Here is a 27,600-nt window from a genome sequence, read left to right as displayed (position 1 = left end):
CGAGCTTGTCGGCAATCCAGGACGCGGACATCAGACAAGAATTCTTTCGCATCCGGTCGGAGTTTGCGGACATCATCCATCAAGATGTCCTTCATACCTCGAGGCAGTTCTACCTCAGATATCAACCGTCCAACAGGGAGATAGACGAAACGCTACAAATGCAGGCTGACAACGCCCGCGATTTCATGACCATCACGGCAGACGGTGGCTTCATCCACGCTCTGGTCCCATGAGTCGAGTCGACGGTAGTGATGCTATGTGTAGTTCTGAAACATTGATTGGCTCATGTTGTAATTAAACTTTAATGAACTTGTATGTCTCTTTGGTTTGGACAGTCGTTCAACTTAGATGTAATCGATGCTATTTATTAGTAGGACCATGAATCGTGCTATTAATGTCATGTCTTGCTTTTCTCTTCCGATCCTTTTGTTGCATACTTATATTGCTTATGTATGTATTGTATGTTGTTTGGCTTGTGCATAGAGATGCCGTCATATGTCGTGTACAAGGGTAAGGTTCCCGGAGTCTACAACGACTGGGAGGAGTGTCGGAGACAAGTTCACCATTTCAGCGGTAACCGTTACAAAGGGTACACAACTAGGGCGGAGGCGGAATCTAGATACGCCCGCTATCTAGCAGGAGAGGAGGGAGCGTTGGAGGAACCGGATGAAGACCAGTTTCATCGCGATGATGCTCATCGTGATGACCGCAGCTCTCTTCTATGTGATGGTAGTTTAGATGATCGATATCGACTTGTAATGTGAAGACAAACTCGATACTCGCGGTCTCGAGACTTGTAATGTTTTATCTTTGTTCGGTCTTTTGAATTCGGAGACTAATATGATGAATTGTATTCGGAGACTAATCTTCTATTGTATTCGATGAATCTGCTGTTGCTGTGTGCTGTTGTCTATATTCTATCAAATAATATATTTTGTAACTTGTGCAAAAATCAGAAAAGTAAAAAAGAATAAAACCTAATATTCATACTAATGGCGCATCACTACAGAGTGCGCCATTAGTATGCCAAAGTATACTAATGGCGCATCACACAACAGTGCGCCATTAGTATGCCAAAGCACATGGTTAAATATGGCCCCCTGGGAGGCATACTAATGGCGCACTGTGTGGTGCGCCATTAGTATACCAGATACTAATGGCGCACCAGTGGTGCGCCATTAGTAAGAAATACTAGTGGCGTGATACTAATGGCGCACCAGTAGTGCGCCATTAGTAGGAAAAACTGGTGCGCCATTAGTAGGCATTTTCCTAGTAGTGGGGTGGGTGCGCCCCCCACCCTCGTGGGCAGCCCGGGACTCTTCTGGCCCAACTCTTTTACTCCATGTCCTTCTTCTGGTCCAAAAATAAGTTTCGTGAAGTTTCAGGTCAACTGGACTCCATTTGGTTTTCCTTTTCTGCGATACTCAAAAACAAGGAAAAACAGAAACTGGCACTAGTCTCTAGGTTAATAGGTTAGTCCCAAAAATCATATAAAATAGCATATAAATGCATATAAAACATCCAAGGTTGATAATATAATAGCATGGAACAATCAAAACTTATAGATACGTTGGAGACGTATCAATATGTATCAGTGAGACCGAGTTTGACTTTAGGGTTTTGGACCGATAAGAATGTGAGGATTTGGCTGAGGGTTTTGGAGCAATATTTCTAAGCACTTTGAGAAAATACTCCATGATCAATACCTCAACCCTTTTTAATAGTATTGGCTTACCTATGGACTCAATGTGATCTTTGATCACTTAACCATAAATGTAGAATCTTGGAGCGTTGCTAATGTATGTCCTTAGTAGCTTGAGGAAAATATTAGTCCAACACATGTATCTTGACATGAATTACCAAAATCACAAAGGGAGCAATGTGCTTTCAATCTCCCCCTTTTTGGTAATTGATGACAACATACATCAAAGTTTTAAATAAGAATATACCATAGAAATGCATAAAAGCTTTGAAAGACATGTAACACGTATAAGCTCCCCCTACAAGCGTGCATATTTGAAATTTTGTGTTTGGAATGCAAATACACACTTGAATAGGAATACTATATATGTGCTACATGGATCTTGGCTATATGCATCTGAGCAAAATATATGAATGAAAGTGTTCATGTGTCCATGATGATTTCGTGCAAACAAGTATGTACAATAAGAAGGGAATCATCATGCACATGAGTATGATGCATACACTTACATTGAGGTGCTTGAGCATTATACCTGAAGAAACAAACTTGAGAAAACATGATTAAATAGCACAATATTTTCTTTTCAAGAAAATGCAAGAACTTCAAGAATACCAAGATTGGGTTGATATGTAAAGAAGATAGTATCACTAGGTGAATACTTTCCTGAAAGTTGACATGTCCCCAAGAAATCAATAAAGATTTCAATAGAATTTTAAGGATTTTTCTCCCGTAAACTTTGAAATTACTCTCCCCTGAATCTGTGATTGTAGATATTGGGAGCAGGTAGGGCGAGACAAAATCAGAGCAGAAGATCATATAGAATGATCAAGCAAAAATCAATCATATGTTCCTCCCCACAAGGAAATATATAGGTCTCTCTCCTCTTATAATTGTGCAATTCTTTAAAGAAGCTTCGATGTGTATCTATCTCTCCCCCTTTGCCATCAATTTACAAGAAGGGTTGGCATCTTAGTCATTGATCAATAGGTAGGGTCCTTGATGAACACACCTAGCTTAGATGAGTCTAATATGAAAACCCATCCAAAAAAAACATGTGCATGATCAACGTCTAACGTGGATTGTAAAATACACTCCTATTCTTTATTCCAGAGGGAAAACTTTGGTTTTGTTTCATTATTGTACCTAGATGACATGTGTTGTGAACAACCTATCAAAGGTAACCAGAAAACAAATATTTATCTATTAAGTTTTGTTAAAGAGAACTCAAAAAAGATCATTAATAGTGAGATTACCCTTATTTTGTTAGAAAAATTATTAAATTGACCATACCAATGTAATACACTACATCAACAAATAAATAGATAAATCTTTGTATGTCATATCACAGAAGTAAATTTATCGGTACACTGACATAACACTAAGTTTCAATGTCTCTGAGTTAAGACAATGATGCTCACATACGTTAATTAGTCCAGTCAATTTCATTCCAATGTAATAATCGCACGACAAGATGAATGGAATGTTATTTGTCGTGGGTTCAAACGAATAAATTAACAAATAGTTAGAATATATTATGTTCCATCGATAAGAACTAGCAACTTAAGACTCAAACATTAAGTTTCACCATATGTAACTTAATACAACATTATTTTACATACATATCCATAGTCCTAGTAGTTGTATTGTCGTTGTAAGTTTCAAGATTGTAATATTTCATAGCACAAAGAATTAATTGTGAAAAAGATAGATACTACTCCCTCCATTAACAAATATAAGATGTTCTATTTTTTTAATTGGATGTATATAGACATGATTCAGTGTGTTCGTTTAATCATTTCAATCCATATGTAGTCTATATTGAAATATGCTAAACATCTTATATTTGTGAACGGATGGAGTAGCAAGAGAGTACAATGTAATGTTAGTAATCATGAAGTCAAACCAATAAACTAACTAAAATTTGAACAAATTAAGTTTCATCATGACAAATTGGAAGGTAAGACTTCAAATAGTATGTTTCACTCTTTGTAACTTAATGCAGTTTATTTTTAGATGCATGACAACACGCCTAGTAGTAGTATTCCACTTGTAAGATGTAGTATTTCATATCACACCGCATTAATATATCTAATAGATAAGTACTACAAACTAAACAAGCAAGTTGAATCATACATACCCAAAAGAAAAAACATCAATGACGAGATTCGACTAGTATTATGCACTTCAAATTGTTGTACAAGAACAAACATGCATGGCCTCTTCCTCGGTGACACGGTGTTGAGGTCCACGTTCATGATCTCCACCCCCATCATCATGCTAGCGAGAGCCACCTCTTTTGCCTTGGTCTTGACATCGGCGGCCTCGATCTCTAGCATCTTGGCTTGCTTCTCCGCCTCCATCTCAAGTATCCTTGTTTGCTCCTCCGCCTTCACCTCAAGCCTCCTCCTTTGGATCTCCATGAAGGCGTTCATTTGCTCTTCCTTGTCTTGTCGGCGCTTCTCCTCCCTTGAGTCCTTCTTGGTCATCATGCCCTCCACGGTTGCGATCAAGGCGATGGATGCCGCATCCCGCTTGTCCTCCTTCTTGGAGTTGGTCTTCCCCCGCGGCCGTGGCTTCTCACCCTCCCCAACCTCCTCCATGGCTTTCTTTCCCCCACCCGCCATGAGGGCGGCATATTGCGCCTTGAACTTCTCCTTCCCGTTTATGACCCTCCAACAATGGGATAGGTTAAAGGACTTGCCTTCATGTTGTACCTTGAAAGCCTCCAAAGCTTGGAACACCAACAGATGGATAGCATGCAAGCATATGGGCAAATGGGTATGCAAATGGACATACAAGCATAAACAGAATGAAAACAAAGATGGCCGCATGCATACCATGTATTGCATGCCGATGCCGCTCATGGGGCGTGCCTTGATGCTCTCAGGAGTGGCACAAAACTTATTGCACTCTTGTTGGATCACCCTTCATCGCTTCGAAATGGACAACCACCCGCGCGTGCTTTGCATTTGGTACGGCGCAAACTTCTTGCGCTCACGGTACTCACGGTCAACACGAATCCAAAAGGTTGATGCCTTTTGTTCGGCGCCGACCTTGGGGTCTTGCCCAATGTTCCTCCAACACTCACAAAGGAGCTTGTCCTTGACCGTCGTGTATGTCTTCGTCCGCTTACTCTTGTGCTTTGGCTTCGCCCCAGCGGCTTGGTTGGTGAGCTCGTCCTCAAACAAAGCCTCCCCGTCGATGTCCAACTCATCGTCTTCCTCGAGGCCGTAGTCCTCCGGAAACTCATGGTCTAGCGGGAAGCCGTCCAGGCCTGGCCGACTTGATCTTGCATGAAGGCGTCGTGCATGCCAGCTTGATCATAGGTCGCAGGCATGAACGGCCCTCGGCCGTCCTAGCTTTGGGTCTCTTCGTGATCGTAGCCAGCCGCGGTGGCACTGCCAGCAACCGCCACACCACCCTCGAAGATGATGTTCTCCATGAAACGGTTCGCCGTCTCGTCGTCGGCAGCCGCCGGCATTCTGTCGAACAGGTTGCGGGCACCGGGGAGCACATCGGGTGGCATCTCCTGAGCGTGTTTCCTTGTCCCTCCGAATAACGAGCCACCAGCCACCGGCGTGGAGTTAAGGTCGATGGGCGTGGGCGCGGGCGTGGAAGGAGCCACCATGCTCACCTCCGGCAAGCATTCCCCGGAGAGTCGGGAGGCTTGCGGGTAAACGTGGAAGCCGGGAATCGGGCGCGTCGCCGACGCGCGAGGCGACTCTGGCAACACCATCCGAGGAAACGTGGATGAGCCGGTGCTGGCCGCGACCACATCGGTGTTGACGAGCCCGTGCTGGCCAGGGTTTAACCCTAGGTAGATGAGGGCCTCCCTCATTGCCGTCGCGACACGGGCGTCCGCGTCCTCCTGTTGTGCGGCAGCGGCGAGGGCGGTGGTGGCCGCTGCTTCATCCCTTGCGTCCGCTGCGTGCTTCCGACCCTTCCTCTTCACCGACTGCACGACCCGCTTCTCCGGCATCAGCTTCTTCTTGGGCGGCGCGACGGTCTTGCGAGGGGCGCAGGGCTTGCCTTTGCTGGAGGGGCGGAGGTGAGGCCGGACGAGGCAAGGGAGGCGAGGCCGGCGGCGGCATCGAGGGCGTCATCCATGGCGAGCGGTCGGGAGCACCTCGTTGGAGTTGCTCTTACACACACACACACACACACACACACACACACACACACACATATATATATATATATATATATATATATATATATATATATACCAAATATTATCAGTTTTCCTAATTTACATCTAGATGTTTTCTAAAGATGTCTGTTTTCTAAAGATGTCACATCTAAACTCTCACAAATACACAACAACAAGGAACCCAAAAAAACTAGGAAAAAAATAAACCACAAACATAAAAGACATCAGATTAGATGTGACATAATTATGACACATCTAGATGTGTCCTAGACAGACTCAAATCTTATACAAGGCGCAAACGTTATAAACACAAACAGATTTCCGAGTCTTGGGCCACAATCTGCGTGCCCCTGCCCTCCATGCCACATATCCCCTCCCTCGTATATTCTGGGCCAAAATCACTGTTCTGATCTTTTCAGCAATCTTTGCCACAAAGTGAACTCGACATGAAAGTATTTCACAATCTGACCCTTTTAGCAACGCCATAGCTCGTGACGTTTCTTCTCCATATAGAAACGCGGAGTAGATCGCATTTCAAATCCACATTCAAACGCCCAGCTAGCTAGCGTTTTTGATCCACATGGAAACGCCATGATCCTTGGCGTTTGTAGCAGAAACTGCCGCCGGCCTTGCCCGGGGTCCAGGTTCCTCGCCGCGCCGTTCCTCTGGAAGCTGGGTTCTCGAAGTCCTGGCACAACGTGTCCTCGCCGCATTACAACTTAAATAGTACACGGGCGCACACATGCCCAGCTACCATACTGGCCACTAACAGCAAGTCCTTCGTGTACGCACGTCCGGCTGTCCTGGAATCTCTTCACGATTTTCACGACCCGACCATGCAACTATCATGCACTAACTAACTAACAGACTATCCCAGCTCTAGTTATCCGTCCAGCCTTTTGACTCCAGCTTCACGCTGCAGCACGCGTCTCGCCAGACACGCCGCTTCGCACGACGATATTCCGCAGCTCGCTTTGCATGCCATGTACGCATCACACGTACAGCTTCTGGACTACAAAGACGCACAACTATCCACGTCTAACTACATGCATGGCTGAAACTAAAAATGCAGATACAGAAACGCCAACTGCTCGTGGTGCTAGAGACTGGACGAGGGAATCGATCTACTGTTGCTCTCCGAAGTAGTAGCTAGTACAAATCAAGTACAGGAGCATCACTCTCGAATGGAGAATAAACAGGGGAAGAACTAGGGTTGGGGAAGAGGAAAGTAGGTAGCCGCCGGTTCGTCCTGATCCACTGAATGGTGTGCTCTTCGTGCGTCTCCCCTGAAGTAGTCGTGCTCGCGGGCTCAGTTGATCCATTCAGGCCCGTGGGTGCGCGGGCTGGGCCGCTTGACTCGTGTGGGCCGCTGGGCAGCCGTAGAGTTGTTGTGGTCGCTGCCCAGTGGGTCCCTCTCGTCAGGGGCGCTAACATCCCCCTCTCCTTGAGATAAGGCTTGTCCCCAAGCCTCTGCATGCGGGAAGCGCGCCATGAGGCTGGCCTTATCCTCCCAGGTGGTGCCCAAGGTTGCAGAATTGGACCATTGCACCCTGACTTGTTCTTGCATACCCTCGTTTTTTTTTGCGCCAGCGTGTTTGCACTACTGCCATTGGTACAGCAAGATCATTAGAGCAATGAGGCAATTGTGGTTCGACCAACAAACCAGGGAGTAGGGCGCGGCGAAGCAACGAAACATGGAAAACTGGGTGCACCGTGGCTTCTGGTGGTAGTTGCAGTTTATACGCTACTTCATTGATCTTGTTGATGATGAGGAATGGTCCATAGAATTTGTAGGCTAATTTGTGGTTCGCCCGTGGTGCCACTGAGGATTGGATGTATGGTTGCAGCTTGAGGAACACTTTCTCGCCCACTTGGAATTCTCGAAAAGATCTTTTCTTGTCTGCTTGGTCTTTCATGAGTTGTCGCGCCCTGTTCAGATGTTGCTGCAGCAGGTCTTGAACTTTTGCTCGTTCGTCCAGCCATGATTGCAGTGCTGGCACAGAGCAAACACTATCCGCAGAGATCCCCAGTTGTGCAGGCTCGTACCCGAACAGTGCCTTGAATGGAGTCATGCGTATAGCAGAATGGTGTGCGTTGGTGTACCAGAATTGAGCGAGTGGGATCCAGAAACTCCATCTTCTTGGACAAGCTTGAGTGAAACAGCGAAGAAATGTATCGACGCACTGATTGACATGTTCCGTTTGGCCGTCGGTCTGCGGATGATTGGCCGTGCTCAGTCTGAGTTCAGTGCCTGCTCCACAGAATAACTCCTGCCAGAAATGGCTGGTGAAGACTGGGTCTCTGTCAGAGACGATTGCTTTGGGTAAACCATGCGTCCGGTAGATCTGGTTCATGTATAGCTGTGCCACTAAAGCTGCGGTGTATGGATGAGCCAGAGGGAGGAAATAAGCAAATTTGGTTCGTTTGTTGACGAGCACCAACAAACAGTTGAACTTGCTGGACTGGGGAAGGCCATCCATGAAATCCATGAAAATCATATCCCATGGTTATTGTGGAACTGGTAGAGGCAGTAACAGACCTGGTGATGCGGCACAGTTTGGTTTAGCTTGCTGACACACCTACCAACAGCGAACGTACTGTATGGATGCCAGGCAAAGAGACGTCTGATGCGATGGTAGGTGACGGGAAACCCTGAATGGCCGCTGATGGGGCTGTCGTGAAATACTGATATGATTCTTTGTTGTATATGAGTGCTCCCCCCAGCCAAATCCTACCTCGGAAGTAGATTATCCCTTGCCGAAGGGTGAATCTTCCTTTTGGGTCTTCCCTAACGGCAAGTTGGGATAGCAGACGCGAAGCTTGATCGTTGCTGTGGTAGCTGTTGGTGACATCCTCGAGCCAGGCGGGGTTGCATGACGTGGTGGAGAAAAGTGTGTCGCTTGGCTTGGCACGAGATAGCGCGTCTGCACCAGCATTCTCAATCCCTTTCTTGTACCGGATGCGATATCGCAGGCCGAGCAGTTTAGTGAACGCCGCGCCTTCTACTGCCAAGGGGTTGTCAGACGTTGTTGCTCCAAGTGAATCAAGCTCTTCTAATCGGTCAGGATGTCAAATTCAGCGTGTTGCAGGTATGGACGCCACTGATCCACGGCTACGACTATAGCCAAGTATTCCTTCTCATACGTGGACAAACCCTGATAGCGTGGGCTGAGTGCTTTACTCATGAAAGCGATCGGGTGCCCCTGCTGCTGTAAGATCGCCCCGATGCCGTGGCCACTCGCATCAGTCTCGATTGTAAAGGCTTGTTTGAAATTAGGGAGAGCCAACACAGGAGAAGAAATCAGCTGCTGTTTGAGGACTTGAAATGTTGTTTCAGTTGTGGAGGTCCAGAGAAGAGGAGTCCCCTTCTTGAGCAGGTTGAACAGAGGACGTGCGATCACACCAATGTTTCTGACGAACCTTCGATAGTAGCTTGCAAGCCCCAGGAAGCTGTGAACCTCTTTGACGTTTGTCGGAGCTGTCCAGTTGCTAACTGCTGCAATTTTGGAGGGGTCGGTAGCGACGCCTTCCGAGCTGATGACATGCCCCAGGTAGGAAATCTGCTGCTGACCGAAGGCACACTTGCTGAGCTTGGCCTTCCAACAGTCTCTGCGGAGGAGAGTAAGCACCTGCCTCAGATGATCGACGTGCTCCTGGAGTGTTGCGCTGAAGACGAGAATATCGTTGAAGAACAATAGAACACAGACACGGTTGACAGGCTTGAGAGTGGTGGTGACCGCTCCAATAAAAGTGGTCGGCGCACCTGCGAGGCCAAACGAGACCACTCTGAATTCAAAATGGCCTTGGTGCGTCTGGAAGGCTGTCTTGTATTCCTCTCCGGGAGCCAAGCGAATTTGATGATAGCCTGCGCGAAGGTCAAGTTTGGAGAACCAAGATGCACCGCGAAGTTCATCCAGGAGTTCCTCAATGACAGGTACCGGAAACTTGGCGATCACTGTGAGAGCGTTGAGTTGACGGTAGTCGATGCATAGTCGCCATGTTCCGTCTTTCTTCTTGACTAAAATGACTGGTGAGGAGAATGGGCTTGTGCTTCTCTGTATCACACCTGATCGCAGCAGGTCTTTGACTTGTTTCTCTATCTCTATCTTGTGCTCTGGCTTGTGTCTGTAAGGTCTGACGTTGACTGGTTGTGCTCCAGGGATGAGCGGTATTCTGTGATCACAAGCACGCCGCGGGGGAAGGCCTTTTGGTTCAGAGAAAACATCCGCAAAGTCATCGACCACTTTCTGAATGCAGTCCGAAACAGGTGCAGTTGACTCCTGGTCTGGTGCAATCATACATAGGTGTATGATATGCGAGACAGCCCCGTTGCTGCAGAGACTCTGTAATTGGATGTTGTTGATGGTTTCACAGACAACCGAAGCTGCATCATGTCCATTCAGCCGGATCGGTCCTACTGGGGTGATTGTCTCGATGAAACGGGCGCGCCAATCAACGGTCATGGGACTGTGTTCCTCCAGCCAGTCCATCCCTAGGATGGCATCATAGGTACTGAGAGGAAGCACCTTCAGATCCGTGAAAAACTCATGCCCTTGAGCGTACCACGCACAGTGTGGAATGTAGGTTGAGCAGACCATTTCGCCGCCATCCGCGACACGAACACGGCCTGGTTTGGCCATTGCTTGGACCCCGACGAGAGTTGTGGCCAGTTGCTCGTCGATGAAAGAGTTGGAGCTGCCTGAGTCGATGAGGAGGAGTACCTCGCGCCCTTGTATCCAGGCACGCAACTGAAACGCCTTGGCCGAGACGCCCCCAGTCACGGCAGATAAAGAGATTGCCATGACCGTGTCATTCGGGCCTTCATCTTGTGGGATCTTGGTGTCGATGAAGTTGTCGAGGCCGATCATGTTGAGGAGCTCCTCGACGACATGCAGTTGGACTGCGGTGGGGCACACGTGATCATGCCCCCACCTCTCACCGCACTTGAAGCAGAGGCCCCGGGCGCGTCGATAGTCCCGCAGCGCTTTGATCTTGGACGAGTCCGCGCACGCGGCGTCAGTTCCGCGCCGATCGGTGGCGATCGTAGGGGTCGGATGGCGCATCGGAGGTGGGGGCAGTGGCAATGGCACTGCTGCCCTTGGAGACGCATCTGGTGGGCGTGGTGGGTGTCCCCGCGCTCCATCCGCCACCTCCTCCTGTAGTTGCGCGAGCGCGCACGCCGTGTCCAGGTCAGGGGGTCGCTGCACCATGACGACCGCCCTGATGTCCGTCCTCAGGCCCTCGACAAAACGGGTGAGAAAATAGTAAGGATGAATTGATTCAGAGTATGAATTCAAGTGGTTGATGGTAGACTCAAATCTCTCAATATAATCCGCCACGGTAGTGGTTTGGCGAACTGAATAAAACTGCCGAATGAGAGTTTGGTGACAATCTCGGCCGAACCGCGTGCACAGCAGTGAACGAGTCCCAATCGAACTCGCCCAGACGACGCTGGATGGACTACAGCCATATTGCCGCTGGCCCTGAAAAGTTCAGAGATGCCATAGGAACCCAAAACGAAGGCACAATCCCAAACATGGAAAAAATACTGCTCACAAAGGGTTTTCCATAGATTAGGATTTTCGCCCGAGAACTGCGGAAAGGAAATAGAGGGGTGTGCCTAGCCAAGGCCGGTGAGCATTTGACTGGCATGCGAAAACGGAGACAGCGAAACTGGGGAGATGGGAATCGTGGCCGTACCGTTAGCCGGGAGCGGCGGCGGCGGCGTGAGGGACGCCGCTGATGGCCCCCGTTTGATCTGGAATTCGCCGTGGCCATCGGCCCCTTGACGATGGAACCCCTCTTCAGTGCTCTCATGCACCGGATCCGTGCCGGAGCGAACTGGTGGCGGCGCGTGTGCACGTTGCAGTGCTGTGACCGCGTCGCCCAGATCCGCCACTCGGCGCTCGAGACCGGGACGCCATGATAGAAGGTCGTCGATCTTCGTCGCCGCGGACTGCTGAGCCTTGGTCAGCCCGTCGATGGCGGCCTCGATCTTGTTTTCGAAGTGAGTGAGAAAGGCGGAGACGCTCGGATCCATGGCTTCACGCGCGTGCCGCAACCCTCTTGTCTCATGAGGTTCGCCAGAGCGGGGTGGAGGTGTGTGGTGGCTGGATCTCTGATACCAGATGTTAGAGACTGGATGAGGGAATCGATCTACTGTTGCTCTCCGAAGTAGTAGCTAGTACAAATCGATTACAGGAGCATCGCTCTCGAATGGAGAATGAACAGGGGAAGAACTAGGGTTGGGGAAGAGGAAAGTAGGTAGCCGCCGATTCGTCCTGACCCACTGGATGGTGTGCTCTTCGTGCGTCTTTCCTGAAGTAGTCGTACTCGCGGGCTTAGTTGATCCATTCAGGCCCGTGGGTGCGCGGTCTAGGCCGCTTGACTCGTGTGGGCCGCCGGGCAGCTGTAGAGTTGTTGTGGTTGCTGCCCACTGGGTCCCTCTCGTTAGGGGCGCTAACACGTGGCGTTTCGTCCTGGGTAGCAACGCCAACTTGCTTGGCGTTTCCATGTGGATCGAAAACGCTAACTAGCTTGACGTTTAGATGTGGATTTAAAACACGAGCTACTCCGGCGTTTCTTTTTATATGAAGAAGAAACACCACGGTCTATGATGTTGCTAAAAGGGTCAGATTGTGAAATACTTTCATGCCGAGTTCACTTTGTGGCAAAGATTGTTGAAAAGGTTAAAACAGTGATTTTGGCCTATATTCTGCCCAAGAAATATCAAACTGCCTTGTGTATGCTCTACAGTTGGCACGAGAGCGAGACACGAGCGAGGCGTCCGAACAAGTACGTAGGGTGATGGCGATCGAGGTACCCGGGAGGCGTCAGGCTGGCCGCTGCCGGTTGAGCATCATTCATAGGCAGTGGAATAATGGCCTCACCTGCGCGAGGCAAGGCGGGCCTCTTGACCCTGCGCCATTGCCAAGCCGCGCCCCGACAGCGGCAACCACGGCGTGGCGCCGTCAGCGAGCGAGCGAGAGAGCCCCTCACGTGCACGTCGCCAGAGCGCGCGCAGGGTCCGCCTTGTTTCTTTCTCCAAAGACGATGACAGGGATTCGTCCCCGCTCACATGCTCCCGTCGCTTGCACGAGAGCATGGCACTGGCGCGCATCTCTGAGCGATGAGTCATGCCGCGCTGCGCAACGATGCTGGAGTCAAATCAGCAGACTTGACAAGCCATGGGAGGCAGAGAAGATGAAGTGGCCGCGGCAGCAGGCTGAAGCGTGCAAGCAAGATATAACGAAATAAAAAGGCGCCAGTGCCCTGACTACAGTAGCACCAGTACTCCTATTACACTCTAGAGTCTAGACTAGACCTGGAGCTCACATGGACGGAGCACGGATGAAGTCGGGTTGCTCTGGACGCTCAAACGGAAAAATTGCACGGAAACAAACGGCCCTAACATCGACCGGATACAATATCACACCAGGTACTAGCACTAGGTTTTCGTCGATCACTTCGTTTCCTCTGACGGAGCGCAGAAGGACTGGACTGGACTGGACTGGACTGGAGAAGCAGCGTTCTTGCAGCAGCGGGATCCGCCGGTTGGTTGATTATTCATCTGCTGGTGCAGAAAAAATCGATCAGAAGAATGCGCTGCATGTAGTAAAAGTGACTAGGTGGATCGAGCTGCATCGATAGATGGATCTTTCACGCGAACGTACCGTTGTGGTGGCGGTAGGCGGCGAGGTCGGGGTGCGAGGCCGTCGTCGTGGGGATGGACATGGAGAGCAGCGTCTCGTCCCGGTGGCCCATATTCCAGGGCCGACCCTCGACGGCGTTCCCGTCGCGCGGCCACTCGTCGAAGAAGCGCCGCAGCGGCTTCTCCTCGGTTGTCGAGGACGCCGCGGTGGTGGCGTCCGGCTTGTCCAGGCTCAGGTCGGCGCCGAGAGCCAGGAAGTGCTGCCGCCGCCTCGCCTCCGCCTCGGCCTCCTCCTGCACCTGCTGCCTGTTCGGGAAGAAGGAGCCCCCGTACTGCTGCGCCGGCGCGTACCTGTGGTAGGACGGCGGGGGCGACGGGGTGTCGAGGTGGAGCTGGAGAGGGTTTATCTGGCTCTGAGAAGCAGCTGCGCGGAGGTGGCCGTGGCCGTAGCTGGGCGTGTCGGCCGGCGTGGGGGGCGACATGGAGAGGGTGGTCTGGCGGTAGGAGGCGGCCGGGGAGGAGACGGAGGAGGAGGAGCTCATCGGTTCCACAGGCTTTCTTGAACGGTTCTTGCCGCGGTGCATGTGCCTGTCGCAGTACTTGGACTCCCCGTACGCCTCCCTGGAGCAGCGCCACTTCTTGCCGTCCGTCCGCCGGCACCGCCCGGGCTCCGGGTCCTCCGGCTTCCGCGCGTACTGCGCCCCCGCCCCGTAGAGCCCCCACCCCACTGCACACAAGCAAGAAACGCCACCCATGCATGCATCACAGTCAGTTACTACTAGATCAAACGAACGGCAGACGACCAGTCAAACGAACGATGCAAGATACTAGGAGTAGATCGGATGGATATATACGTACGGGAGGGCTGCGGAGGAGGGTAGCAGGCGAGGGAGGGGGCGGTGTCGATGGCGGCGAAGGCGGCGGCGTCGCGGTGGCGGAGCGGGAGGACCAGCTCGTGGGGCACCTGCGAGCCGGCGGCCATGTACTTGTAGATGAGCGCCTGGTGCTCCAGCTCCCGCCACTGCGACGCCGTGAACAGGCACCTCCCGCCGCCGCCGCCGTGCCCTCCCAGCATCATCTCTCTCTCCGGCCTACAACCCCAACCGCCACCAACCACAGCACGAAGCGAGCGCTACTTACCACAGCAAGAGCTCACTCACACTCACTCGGCGAGGCAAGTCGTGGCTCGTGCTAGGCTTTAAGCTCGAGGTGGATAGAGGCAGAGCCATGATGGGAGTGAGCGAGTGAGTGAGGGGGTGTTCAATGCTCGCCGCGACTACTGCAGCTTTGTGCGTGTGTCAGGAGGACTGGGCTGGGCGGTGACACATATGAGGGCGTGTCAGGTGGGTGTGGGTGCGGGGGTGGGGTTGGGCTCTGCTGGGAATTAAGGTGAGGTGGTGGCGCAGAGGATGGGTCACTTCGGCCAGTGTTGAGGTCAGGGCAGGCAGGCAGGGCGCAGAGCCTGCATGCCGCGGCCTGCGCTCGCAGTCGCAGTGGGAGCAGCGGCAGCGCAGGCCGCTGGCACCTGACGCTGCCGCTGCCACTGCCGCGCGCGTGGGTGAGGAAAGAAACCACTCGCGCGGGCGGGGCTCCTGCTCTGCTGCTGGCGCCGTGCGAGCGGGCAAGCGCAGCGCACCCAGGCTGGGCGCAAGGGTGGCAGGTTTTCAACTTTGGAGGAGGGGCGGGGGCTGGCAAAGCGGTGGGAAATGGGACTGGTCAGCGCGGGCCGGGACGGTCAGTCGGGTGGCACGGCAGATGCTCTTTGCTCTTCCTGTTGCACTTTGCCGCGGTAGCCATGGGACGGAGGCCACGAACCCCGTTCATTATTTGTTTCCCTCGCAGTTGCGATTCTTCACTTGGCTTGAGAAGGCTTCTGCGACCGGGCTCAAATGCGTCCCGTGAAAAGCTAAATTGAAATAAATAGTAAGTTTTTTGAAAAGTTTAACAAACATTGTTCAATGTTTTATGTACACGCAAAGTTTTGTGAGTAAATAACATTACTACTACTCTGAGAATGAAATTGATGCTTCAAAATGACTATTTTTAAAAGCATTTTGAAGCAAAAATGCTGAATGGAGTTCGGCCTCCACGAAGGCAGAATTTGAAATGATCAAAATTCATACTTGTATGTTTCAGAAAATTTGGAAACAAAACACACACTTAGAGACATAATGTAGAAACGTGTAAATTTTCATGATGAAATACACTAAAATGAGCGCTACACAAAAAAGGGGGCTTTTTATTAGTACATGCACTATTCATCCTCAAAGTCCACGATTTTTTTGGTTGCACATAACACATTTCAAGGGATTTCATCCTGAAATTTTACACTCATACACATCACATCCTTGTATACTTGTACATGTTTTTCAGATTTTATTAAAATGAGAGCTTAGAATTTTGAATTTTTCAAAAAAAAAAATTGGCCTCCATGGCTCCAAAACGCCCTACTCTTTTGAAGTGCTAATTTTGTTATTTTTCCCTAGACCTTCTGAATGTGATTTCATCATGAAATTTGCCTACGCTTATAAAACTAAGCAATGTTTATTGTAAAAAATCAGATTATTTTGGTTATTTTTCTACTTTTTCTGAGTTTACTCTTCACAGCAGGAGCATTTGAGCTCGGAATTAGAAGGGCACTTTTGTTGTGACCATTGATTTCTGGGTGAAGCTCTGATGCTAAAGACAGCAGCTTCGTCGTGAGCGCCAGTGAAGCGCGGGAACAAAGATGGAGCCTCCGAAAGGAGTGACGCGAAGCCAGTGACAAGGTGGAGAGGAGTCGGAGGTTTACATGTGTTGGTTGGGGAGGGGCATATAATTTTGATCCCCTCTCAAATTGGACAGTGCCCGAGCTTGAGCCGATGATGTCGTCCTGGTCATGGCGTCGCTGGTGAGGGCTCAGACGTGACCTCCCCGGAGGCGTGGATAGGAGAGGAGGAGAAGAAAAAACAGGTTCATGTGTTGTTCGTCATGTTCTTGAGGTACAAGTTGAAGTGGGATGGTTGGATCCCAATCCACCAGGTCTGGGAGAGAGAGGGATTGGCTAAAAAGATTCAATATGCTACATGTGCTTTTTATCATATATCCAAACTAGAGGCTTGAAAATGAGTAATAACGCAAGTGGACTCTTTGAATTCTCCGGTGGATGTTGTATTGAGAGTATGGCCTTGTTCGTTTGGGTTGCGGTTTCATCTGAAGCAGCTGTAAACTTGTTGCTGTAATGCCCAATATGCGGTCCTATCCTTAAGGAACTCAGAAGTCGCGTCAAGGATGGAAGCGCATATCGGAGATGCTTCGCAAGGTGGACATTATTACAATATACCATGTACTGAATAAATGAGAATACCAGATAAAGGCTAACACTCGCCACAAGATACAATATGAATACATCAATACATAGCAATCAGCATACAGAAAAGCAGGATCCGACTACGTATGAAATCAAATGAAAAGAAGAACGATATCCACCCTACTAATCTCAGGCTGCCAATCGGGAACCCATCCTATGATCGACTATGAAGAAGAAGTAGCAGAAGAAGAACTCCAAAAGCAAACATGGATCACTCTCACGTCAAAACATCACTTTACATGTACCTGCACCTGTTGTTGTAATAATCTGTGAGCCACGGGGAATCAACAATCTCATTACCAACGGTATGATTGAGGCAAAGGTGTCCCGTCTTTTGATGAGATTGTGGCTATCATTTTGGAGGAAGTCGACTTTGACGATCCGACTACGATCGTGCGAGGACGTCGCGCCTTAGCAATCTCTAAACCAACTCCAAGAGGTTATTGACCATGCCGGATACGATCAACCTGACCACAAAGGTCTGTTTTCCTGCAGGCAAATGAAGAATAAGCAAGAAACTAAGATTGCAATCTGGATATTGCGAATATAAGAGGAAAGCTTTATTGATCAAGGTGGGGTTCTGTGACGCCTTTGTCTGGTCATTGAACACAAACATGACCCCCCGGAGACATGGATAGGAGAGGAGGAGAAGAAAAACGGGTTCATGCATTGTTCGTCGCGTTCTTGAGGTACAAGTTGAAGTGGGACGGTTGGATCCCAATCCAACAGGTCTGGGAGAGAGAGGGATTGCCTAAAAAGACGCCTATGCTATATGTGCTTTTTATCATATATCCAAACTAGAGGCTTGAAAATGAGTAACATCGTTGTAAGATTGAATAGAACTATTGTTGATTGATTATTGCAGCAGTATATATAAGAGATTACAAGCCAACTAGACCTATTACAATACGACTAGGACTAGATAACTTGAGAGCCAAGTAATAGTCTAACATCCCCCCGCAGTATCAACGAGAGGCTCGACAACGTTGAGACTGGATCGAATATTACAAAATGATGTTGATGGTAGTCCCTTGGTAAAAATATCAGCAAATTGAGCCGTAGAAGGAACATGCAGCACCCAAACTTGTCCAAGAGCCACCTTCTCACGAACAAAATGGATATCAATCTCAATATGTTTAGTCCGGCGATGTTGAACAGGATTCCTGGACATGTAAACAACTGTGATGTTATCACAATAACAATGGTAGCATGTGCAAGCGGTCAATGCAACTCCGAGAGTAACTGACGAAGCCAGACCATATCAGCCACAGCATGTGCAACCGCACGATATTCAGCTTCAGCGGACGAGCAGGAGACGGTTACCTGCCTTTTCGAGGACCAAGAAATCAAATTGTCACCAAGAAAAACACAGAAACTGGATGTAGATCGCCGAGTGTCGGGACAACCAGCCCAGTCTGCATCAGAATACGCGGTGAGAGAGGTAGGGGAAGAATTGTTTATGTGGAGACCATGGTCGAGAGTACCTTTGAGATACCTAAGGATGCACTAGATATGATTATAGTGAGGTATACGAGGATCATGCATATAGAGACAAGCTTGTTGGACAACAAAAGAAATTTCAGGATGAGTAATGGTAAGATACTGAAGGGCACTAGCAAGACTACGATAAAGAGTAGGATCATTGAAAGGATCACCATTGGCAGAAAGTTTGAAACTAGTGTCGACAGGAGTATGGGAAGGATGACAGTCTAGCATACCAGCATGGTTGAGAAGATCTAGGATGTATTGACGTTGGGAAAGAAACAGACCCGATGAATCATGAATCACTGCAATGCCTAAAAAATGATGAAGAAGACCAAGATCTGTCATAGAAAACTCAGAGCGGAGATGAGTAATGATGCGGTCCAAAAAGGTTTGAGAAGAAGCAGTGAGAATGATATCGTCAATGTAAAGAGGTAAGTATGCAATGTCAGAATTATGATGATAGACAAAGAGAGAAGCGTCAGAAAGAGAGGAAACAAAACCTATGGTTTGAATAAAGGAAGAGAAGCATTGAAACCACCCACGTGGAGCTTGTTTGAGACCATAGAGAGATTTTTGAAGAAGACAAACATGGTTTGGATAAGAAGGGTCTTCAAAACCGAGAGGTTGCTGACAGTAGACGGTCTCTTGGAGAGAACCATGAAGGAAGGCATTTTTTACGTCTAATTGGTGAATAGGCCAGGTGGAGGAGACAGCAAGGCTGAGAATAGTGCATATGGTACTAGGCTTAACTACAGGAGAGAAAGTTTCATCGTAATCAATGCCATGTTATTGGGAATAGCCGCGACATACCCAACGTGCTTTGTAGCGAGAAAGAGTACCATCGGAGTGAAACTTCTAACGAAACACCCACTTACCGGAGACAACATTGCTGTTGGAAGGACGAGGAACAAGCTGCCAAGTATTATTTTTAGTAAGGGCCGAATATTTTTCTTGCATAGCTGCAGCCCAATTAGGATCAAGAAGTGCAGTTTTGTAACATTTGGGAACCTGGGACAAGGACAAGGTGGCGTGAAGGTTAAGACGATCTATGGGTTGACGAAAACCTGATTTGGAACGAGTGCGCACAGAACGGTCATTGACTGAGGGAATAGTGGGAACAGTGCGAATGGGAAGAGGAGCAACACGTATGTCCAGCGCAGCGGATGATGCGGACAATGGAGGGGATGGTGATGAATCAGTATGTGTGGGTGATGTGCTGGAGGGGATTGTGGCGCATCAACATGTGTGGGGGATGGTGCGGGAGGGGATGGTGGCGCATTGCTACCTCTTGAGCACTGTGTTGGTTTTCCCTTGAAGAGGAAAGGGTGATGCAGCAAAGTAGCGTAAGTATTTCCCTCAGTTTTGAGAACTAAGGTATCAATCCAGTAGGAGGCTACACGCGAGTCCCTCGCACCTGCACAAAACAAATAAATCCTCGCAACCAACGCGATAAGGGGTTGTCAATCCCTACACTGTCACTTATGAGAGTGAGATCTGATAGATATGATAAGATAATATTTTTGGTATTTTTATGATAAAGATGCAAAGTAAAATAAAAAGGCAATGCAAATAACTAAGTGTTGGAAGATTAATATGATGGAAGATAGACCCGGGGGCCATAGGTTTCACTAGTGGCTTCTCTCAAGAGCATAAGTATTTTACGGTGGGTGAACAAATTACTGTTGAGCAATTGACAGAACTGATCATAGTTATAAGAATATCTAGGTATGATCATGTATATAGGCATCACGTCCGAGACAAGTAGACCGACTCCTGCCTGCATCTACTACTATTACTCCACACATCGACCGCTATCCAGTATGCATCTAGAGTATTAAGTTCAAGAGAACAGAGTAACGCCTTAAGCAAGATGACATGATGTAGAGGGATAAATTCATGCAATATGATCAAAACCCCATCTTGTTATCCTCGATGGCAACAATACAATACGTGCCTTGATGCCCCTACTATCACTGGGAAAGGACACCGCAAGATTGAACCCAAAGCTAAGCACTTCTCCCATTGCAAGAAAGATCAATCTAGTAGGCCAAACCAAACTAATAATTCAAAGAGACTTGCAAAGATAACCAATCATACATAAAAGAATTCAGAGAAGATTCAAATATTGTTCATAGATAAACTTGATCATAAACTCACAATTCATCGGTCTCAACAAACACACCGCAAAAGAAGATTACATCGAATAGATCTCCACAAGAGAGGGGGAGAACTTTGTATTGAGATCCAAAAAGAGAGAATAAGCCATCTAGCTAATAACTATGGACCCAAAGGTCTGGGGTAAACTACTCACACTTCATCGGAAAGGCTATGGTGTTGATGTAGAAGCCCTCCGTGATCAATGCCCCCTCCGGCGGAGCTCTGGAACAGGCCCCAAGATGGGATCTCGTGGATACAGAAAGTTACGGTGGTGGAATTAGGGTTTTGGCTCTGTATCTGATCGTTTGGGGGTACGTAGGTATATATAGGAGGAAGGAGTACGTCGGTGGAGCAACAGGGGGCCCATGAGGGTGGAGGGCCCGCCTGGGTGGGGGTAGGTGCGCCCCCTACCTCGTGGCTTCCCTGTTGGTTGCTTGATGTAGGGTCCAAGTCTCCTGGATCTTGTTCATTCCAAAAATCACGTTCCCGAAGGTTTCATTCCGTTTGGACTCCGTTTGATATTCCTTTTCTTTGAAACCCTAAAATAGGCAAAAAAACAGCAATTTTGGGCTGGGCCTCCGGTTAGTAGGTTAGTCCCAAAAATAATATAAAAGTGTATAATAAAGCCCAATAATGTCCAAAACAGACGATAATATAGCATGGAGCAATCAAAAATTATAAATACGTTGGAGACGTATCAAGCATCCCCAAGCTTAATTCCTGCTCGTCCTCGAGTAGGTAAATGATAAAAACAGAATTTTTGATGTGGAATGCTACTATGCATAATTTCAATGTAATTCTTCTTAATTGTGGCATGAATATTCAGATACGAAAGATTCAAGATAAAAGTTTAATATTGACATAGAAATAATAATACTTCAAGCATACTAACTAAGCAATTATGTCTTCTTAAAATAACATGGCCAAAGAAAGTTCATCCCTACAAAATCATATAGTTTAGTCATGCTCCATTTTCGTCACACAAGAATGCTCTCATCATGCACAACCCCGATGACAAGGCAAGCAATTGTTTCATACTTTAGTAATCTCAAACTTTATAAACCTTCACGCAATACATGAGCGTGAGCCATGGATATAGCACTATGGGTGGAATAGAGTGTAATGATGGGGGTTATGTGGAGAAGACAAAAAAGGAGAAAGTCTCACATCAACGAGGCTAATCAATGGGCTATGGAGCTGCCCATCGATTGATGTTAATGCAAGGAGTAGGGATTGCCATGCAACGGATGCACTAGAGCTATAAATGTATGAAAGCTCAACAAGAGAAACTAGTGGGTGTGCATCCAACTTGCTTGCTCACGAAGACCTAGGGCACTTGAGGAGGCCCATTGTTGTAATATACAAGCCAAGTTCTATAATGAAAAATTCCCACTAGTATATGAAAGTGACAAAAAAAGAGACTCTCTATCATGAAGATCATGGTGCTACTTTGAAGCACAAGTGTGGAAAAAAAGATAGTAGCATCGTCCCTTTTCTTTTCTTTTTTTCTTTTTTTGGGCCTTCCTTTTTTTGGCCTTTCTCTTTTTTTATTGGGACAATGCTCTATTAAATGATGATCATCACACTTCTATTTATTTACAACTCAATGATTACAACTCAATACTAGAACAAGGTATGACTCTATATGAATGCCTCCGGCGGTGTACCGGGATATGCAATGAACCAAGAGTGACATGTATGAAAGAATTATGAACAGTGGCTTTGCCACAAATACTATGTCAACTACATGATCATGCTAAACAATATGACAATGATGAATGTGTCATGATAAACGGGATGGTGGAAAGTTGCATCGCAATATATCTCGGAATGGCTATGGAAATGCCATAATAGGTAGGTATGGTGGCTGTTTTGAGGAAGATATAAGGAGGTTTATGTGTGATAGAGCGTATCATATCACGGGGTTTGGATGCACCGGCGAAGTTTGCACCAACTCTCAATGTGAGAAATGGCAATGCACCGTACCGAAGAGGCTAGCAATGATGGAAAGGTGAGAGTGCGTATAATACATGGACTCAACATTAGTCATAAAGAACTCACATACTTATTGCAAAAATTTACAAGTCGTCAAAAATCAAGCACTACGCGCATGCTCCTAGGGGGATAGATTGGTAGGAAAAGACCATCGCTCGTCCCCGACCGCCACTCATAAGGAGGACAATCAAAGAACACCTCATGTTTCAAATTTGTTACATAACGTTTACCATACGTGCATGCTACGGGACTTGCAAACTTCAACACAAGTATTTCTCAATTTCACAACTACTCAACTAGCACAACTTTAATATCACTACCTCCATATCTCAAAACAATCATCAAGCATCCAACTTCTCTTAGTATCCAAAACACTCATAAGAAAGTTTTTACTAATCTTGAATACCTAGCATATTAAGATTATTTAAGCAAATTACCATGCTATTTAAGACTCTCAAAATAATCTAAGTGAAGCATGAGAGGTCAATAGTTTCTATAAAACAAATCCACCACCGTGCTCTAAAAGATATAAGTGAAGTACTAGAGCAAAACTATATAACTCAAAAGATATAAGTGAAGCACATAGAGTATTCTAATAATTTCTGAATCATGTGTGTATCTCTCAAAAGGTGTGTACAGAAAAGATGATTGTGGTAAACTAAAAAGCAAAGACTCAAATCATACAAGACGCTCCAAGCAAAACACATATCATTTGGTGAATAAAAATATAGCTCCAAGTAAAGTTACCGATGGAAGTAGACGAAAGAGGGGATGCCTTCCGGGGCATCCCCAAGCTTTGGCTTTTTGGTGTCCTTATATTATCTTGGGGGTGCCATGGGCATCCGCAAGCTTAGGCTCTTGCCACTCCTTTTTCCATAATCCATCAAATCCTTACCCAAAACTTGAAAACTTCACAACACAAAACTTAAAGTAGAGAATCTCGTGAGCTCCGTTAGTGAAAGAAAACAAAAGGCCACTTCAAGGTACTGTAATGAATTCATTCTTTATTTATATTGGTGTTAAAACTAATGTATTCCAACTTCTCTATGGTTTATAAACTATTTTACTAGCCATAGATTCATCAAAATAAGCAAACAACACAAAAAAAACAGAATCTGTCAAAAACAGAACAGTCTGTAGTAATCTGTAGCTAGCGCAAGATCTGAAACCCCAAAAATTCTAAAATAAATTTCTGGACGTGAGGAATTTATCTATTAATCATCTGCAAAAAGAATAACTAAATATCACTTTCCAAATAAAAATGGCAGCAGTTCTCGTGAGCGCTAAAGTTTCTGTTTTTTACAGCAAGATTAAAAAGACGTTCCCCAAGTCTTCCCAACGGTTCTACTTGGCACAAACACTAATTAAACACAAAAAACACTACCAAAATAGAGGCTAGATAAATTATTTATTACTAAACAGGAGCAAAAAGCAAGGAATAAAAATAAAATTGGGTTGCCTCCCAACAAGCGCTATGGTTTAACGCCCCTAGCTAGGCATAAAAAGTAAGGATAGATCTCGGTATTGCCATCTTTGATAGGTAATTCTTCAATGAGGCATCTACCATCCTTAGGAATTTCTTTCTTTTTATTGATTATCAAACTTTTAGGCACAAGATCAAAAAATTCATTTGTAACAAATGGTTCCTTAATGATAGCAAAAAGATTGGGATGAATACTTATAGATTTGAGATCCGCAGTTTCCTTACTAGAAGATTCACCCTTATTTTTAGGAACATACATAAGATTGGCAATTTTAGTGGGAGGACTTGGATTATTCTTTATGGAAGAAAAAGCAGTTCCCAAGGTGGTAATAATACCCTCAAGTTTATCGATTCTAGTGGAATCCTGATTTATTTTCTCATTAACTATAGGTTCCTTTTCTTTTGTATTTTTCAAAGTGACTCCTACTTTAGATCCATATTGAGCGATTCGGTTGTGGATCTTTTTATCCAAATTTTCAATTAACTCTACAGTAGCAACCTTATTCTCAATAATTTCAAGTCTTTGCATTACATGCTCCAAAGTTAACATAGTTCCATTAACCAAAAGAGGGGGTGAGCCAAACAAATCTATCATAGCATTATAAGAATCAAGAGTATGGCTACCCAAGAAGTTCCCTCAGGTAATGGTATCAAGGATATATCTGTACCAAGGAGTAGCGCCTACATAAAAATTGCAAAGAAGAACGGAAGTAGATTGCTTCCTGGTAGATCTATTTTGAGCATTGCAAATTCTATACCAAGCATCTTTTAGATTTTCTCCCTCCCTTTGCTTAAAATTTAGAACTTCATTCTCAGGAGACAACGGAGAAGATAGAGGACTAGCCATAACGACAAGCAAACAGAAAAGAGGCGAACGGAAAAGAGAGGGAGGATAGAGAGAGAGGGCGAATAAAATGGCAAGGTGAAGTGGGGGAGAGGAAAACGAGAGGCAAATGGAAAATAATGTAATGCGGGGGATAAGGGTTTGTGATGGGTACTTGGTATGTTGACTTTTGCGTAGACCTCCCCGGCAACGGCGCCAGAAATCCTTCTTGCTACCTCTTGAGCACTGCGTTCGTTTTCCCTTGAAGAGGAAAGGGTGATGCAGCAAAGTAGCGTAAGTATTTCCCTCAGTTTTTGAGAACCAAGATATCAATCCAGTAGGAGGCTACGCGCGAGTCCCTCGCACCTGCACAAAACAAATAAATCCTCGCAACCAATGCGATAAGGGGTTGTCAATCCCTACACGGTCACTTACGAGAGTGAGATCTGATAGATATGATAAGATAATATTTTTGGTATTTTTATGATAAAGATGCAAAGTAAAATAAAAGGCAATGAAAATAACTAAGTGTTGGAAGATTAATATAATGGAAGATAGACCCGGGGGCCATAAGTTTCACTAGTGGCTTCTCTCAAGAGCATAAGTATTTTACGGTGGGTGAACAAATTACTATTGAGCAATTGACAGAATTGAGCATAGTTATGAGAATATCTAGGTATGATCATGTATATAGGCATCACGTCCGAGACAAGTAGACCGACTCCTGCCTGCATCTACTACTATTACTCCACACATCGACCGCTATCCAGCATGCATCTAGAGTATTAAGTTCAAGAGAACAGAGTAACGCCTTAAGCAAGACGACATGATGTAGAGGGATAAATTCATGCAATATGATCAAAACCCCATCTTGTTATCCTCGATGGCGACAATACAATACGTGCCTTGCTGCCCCTACTGTCACTGGGAAAGGACACCGCAAGATTGAACCCAAAGCTAAGCACTTCTCCCAGTGCAAGAAAGATCAATCTAGTAGGCCAAACCAAACTAATAATTCGAAGAGACTTGCAAAGATAACCAATCATACATAAAAGAATTGAGAGAAGATTCAAATATTGTTCATAGATAAACTTGATCATAAACCCACAATTCATCGGTCTCAACAAACACACCGCAAAAGAAGATTACATCAAACAGATCTCCACAAGAGAGGGGGAGAACTTTGTATTGAGATCCAAAAAGAGAGAAGAAGCCATCTATCTAATAACTATGGACCCGAAGGTCTGAGGTAAACTACTCACACTTCATCGGAAAGGCTATGGTGTTGATGTAGAAGCCCTTCGTGATCGATGCCCCCTCCGACGGAGCTCCGGAACAGGTCCCAAGATGGGATCTCGTTGATACAGAAAGTTACGGCGGTGGAATTAGGGTCTTGGCTCCGTATCTGATCGTTTGGGGGTACATAGGTATATATAGGAGGAAAGAGTACGTCGGTGGAGCAACAGGGGGCCCACGAGGGTGGAGGGCGCGCCTGGGGGGGTAGGCACGCCCCCTACCTCGTGGCTTCCCTGTTGGTTGCTTGACGTAGGGTCCAAGTCTCCTGGATCTTATTCGTTCCAAAAATCATGTTCCCGAAGGTTTCATTCCGTTTGGACTCCGTTTGATATTCCTTTTCTTCGAAACCCTAAAATAGGCAAAAAAAATAGCAATTCTGCGTTGGGCCTCCTGTTAGTAGGTTAGTCCCAAAAATAATAGAAAAGTGTATAATAAAGCCCAATAATGTCCAAAACAGAAGATAATATAGTATGGAGCAATCAAAAATTATAGATACGTTGGAGACGTATCACGCATCGGTATGTATGGGCGATGATGCAGGTGGCGAAGGTGGAGGGTTATGATTGGGTGTCGGCAGTGTAGGGGCATTTGGTTGGGATGGTGGTGAAGAGATATTTGGAGATTGAGATTGCAGAAGAGGAGCATAAAAAGGGAAACGAGTAGGAGGGTGGTTAGGTAGGGAAGTAGTGAGGTGTGATGGAGAAGTACGTTGAGCAAATGGAAAGATATGTTCGGCAAAGGTGACATGCCGAGATACAAGAACCTGACCGGTGTATAAGTCAAGGCAGCGATAGCCTTTGTGTTCATCCGAAAAACTGAGGAGAACACACGGGAGAGAGCGGGGAGAGAGCTTATGAGCGGTGGTAGCGGAAGTGTTAGGAAAGCAGAGGCAACCAAAAACACGAATGTCAGAGTAGTCTGGATGACACAGAAACAGAGAAAAGTAGGGGGTGACGTTGGGATTGGCTTTGGTGGGACGGATATTGAGAAGATATGTAGCGGTATGGAGAGCCTCAGCCCAGTATTGGGAAGGCATGGAAGATTGAAGAATATGGGTACGAATAATATCATTTATAGTATGAAGAGAACGTTCAGCTTTGCCGTTTTCAGGAGAAGTGTAGGGATAAGAAAAACGGAGAAGAATGTCGTGGTTAAGAAAGAAGGTATGATTTTTAACATTATAAAATTCACGACCATTATCACATTGTATGAAGCGAACAGGGAGAAAGAAGTCCATGGAGACGTATCGCTGAAAATTGAGAAAGAGAACGTGAACGTCAGATTTGTTGCGGAGAGGAAAGGTCTAGACAAAGTGTGTAAAATCATCTAATATAACAAGATAGTATTTAAAACCAGAGACACTAGCAATAGGCGATGTCCAGAGGTCACAATGTATTAATTCAAAGGGATAAGTGCTTGAAGAGCTAGAAGAACTAAAAGGGAGACGCACATGCTTGCCTAATTGGCATGACTCACAAACGGAGGAATCGTTAGAATCTCTATTACAAG

The 27,600-nt window shown here is 46.7% G+C and overlaps 2 protein-coding genes across 2 annotated transcripts; both read right to left on the bottom strand.

The window, feature by feature from the left end:
• Positions 1–4,629: 4,629 nt before the first annotated feature.
• LOC147958619 (uncharacterized) lies at positions 4,630–5,681 on the bottom strand. The gene is made up of 2 exons (XM_087532222.1): positions 5,102–5,681; positions 4,630–4,976 (listed from the first exon to the last, which is right to left on the bottom strand). The coding sequence occupies exons 1-2, from the start codon at positions 5,679–5,681 to the stop codon at positions 4,630–4,632; spliced, it is 927 nt and encodes a 308-aa protein (XP_087388348.1).
• A 7,417-nt stretch (positions 5,682–13,098) lies between these two features.
• Positions 13,099–14,873, bottom strand: LOC125520953 (growth-regulating factor 2-like). Its single transcript, XM_048685992.2, has 3 exons — positions 14,362–14,873; positions 13,526–14,230; positions 13,099–13,422 (listed from the first exon to the last, which is right to left on the bottom strand). The coding sequence occupies exons 1-3, from the start codon at positions 14,579–14,581 to the stop codon at positions 13,415–13,417; spliced, it is 933 nt and encodes a 310-aa protein (XP_048541949.2). The 5' UTR covers positions 14,582–14,873; the 3' UTR covers positions 13,099–13,414.
• Positions 14,874–27,600: the final 12,727 nt, after the last annotated feature.

The sequence above is a fragment of the Triticum urartu genome, chromosome 7A (assembly GCF_056163025.1).
Source record: "Triticum urartu cultivar PI428250 chromosome 7A, HENAU_Tu73, whole genome shotgun sequence".
Lineage (NCBI taxonomy): Eukaryota > Viridiplantae > Streptophyta > Magnoliopsida > Poales > Poaceae > Triticum > Triticum urartu.
The sequence above is the reverse complement of the archived record's forward strand: the minus strand, read 5'-3'. Positions and strand labels throughout refer to the sequence as shown.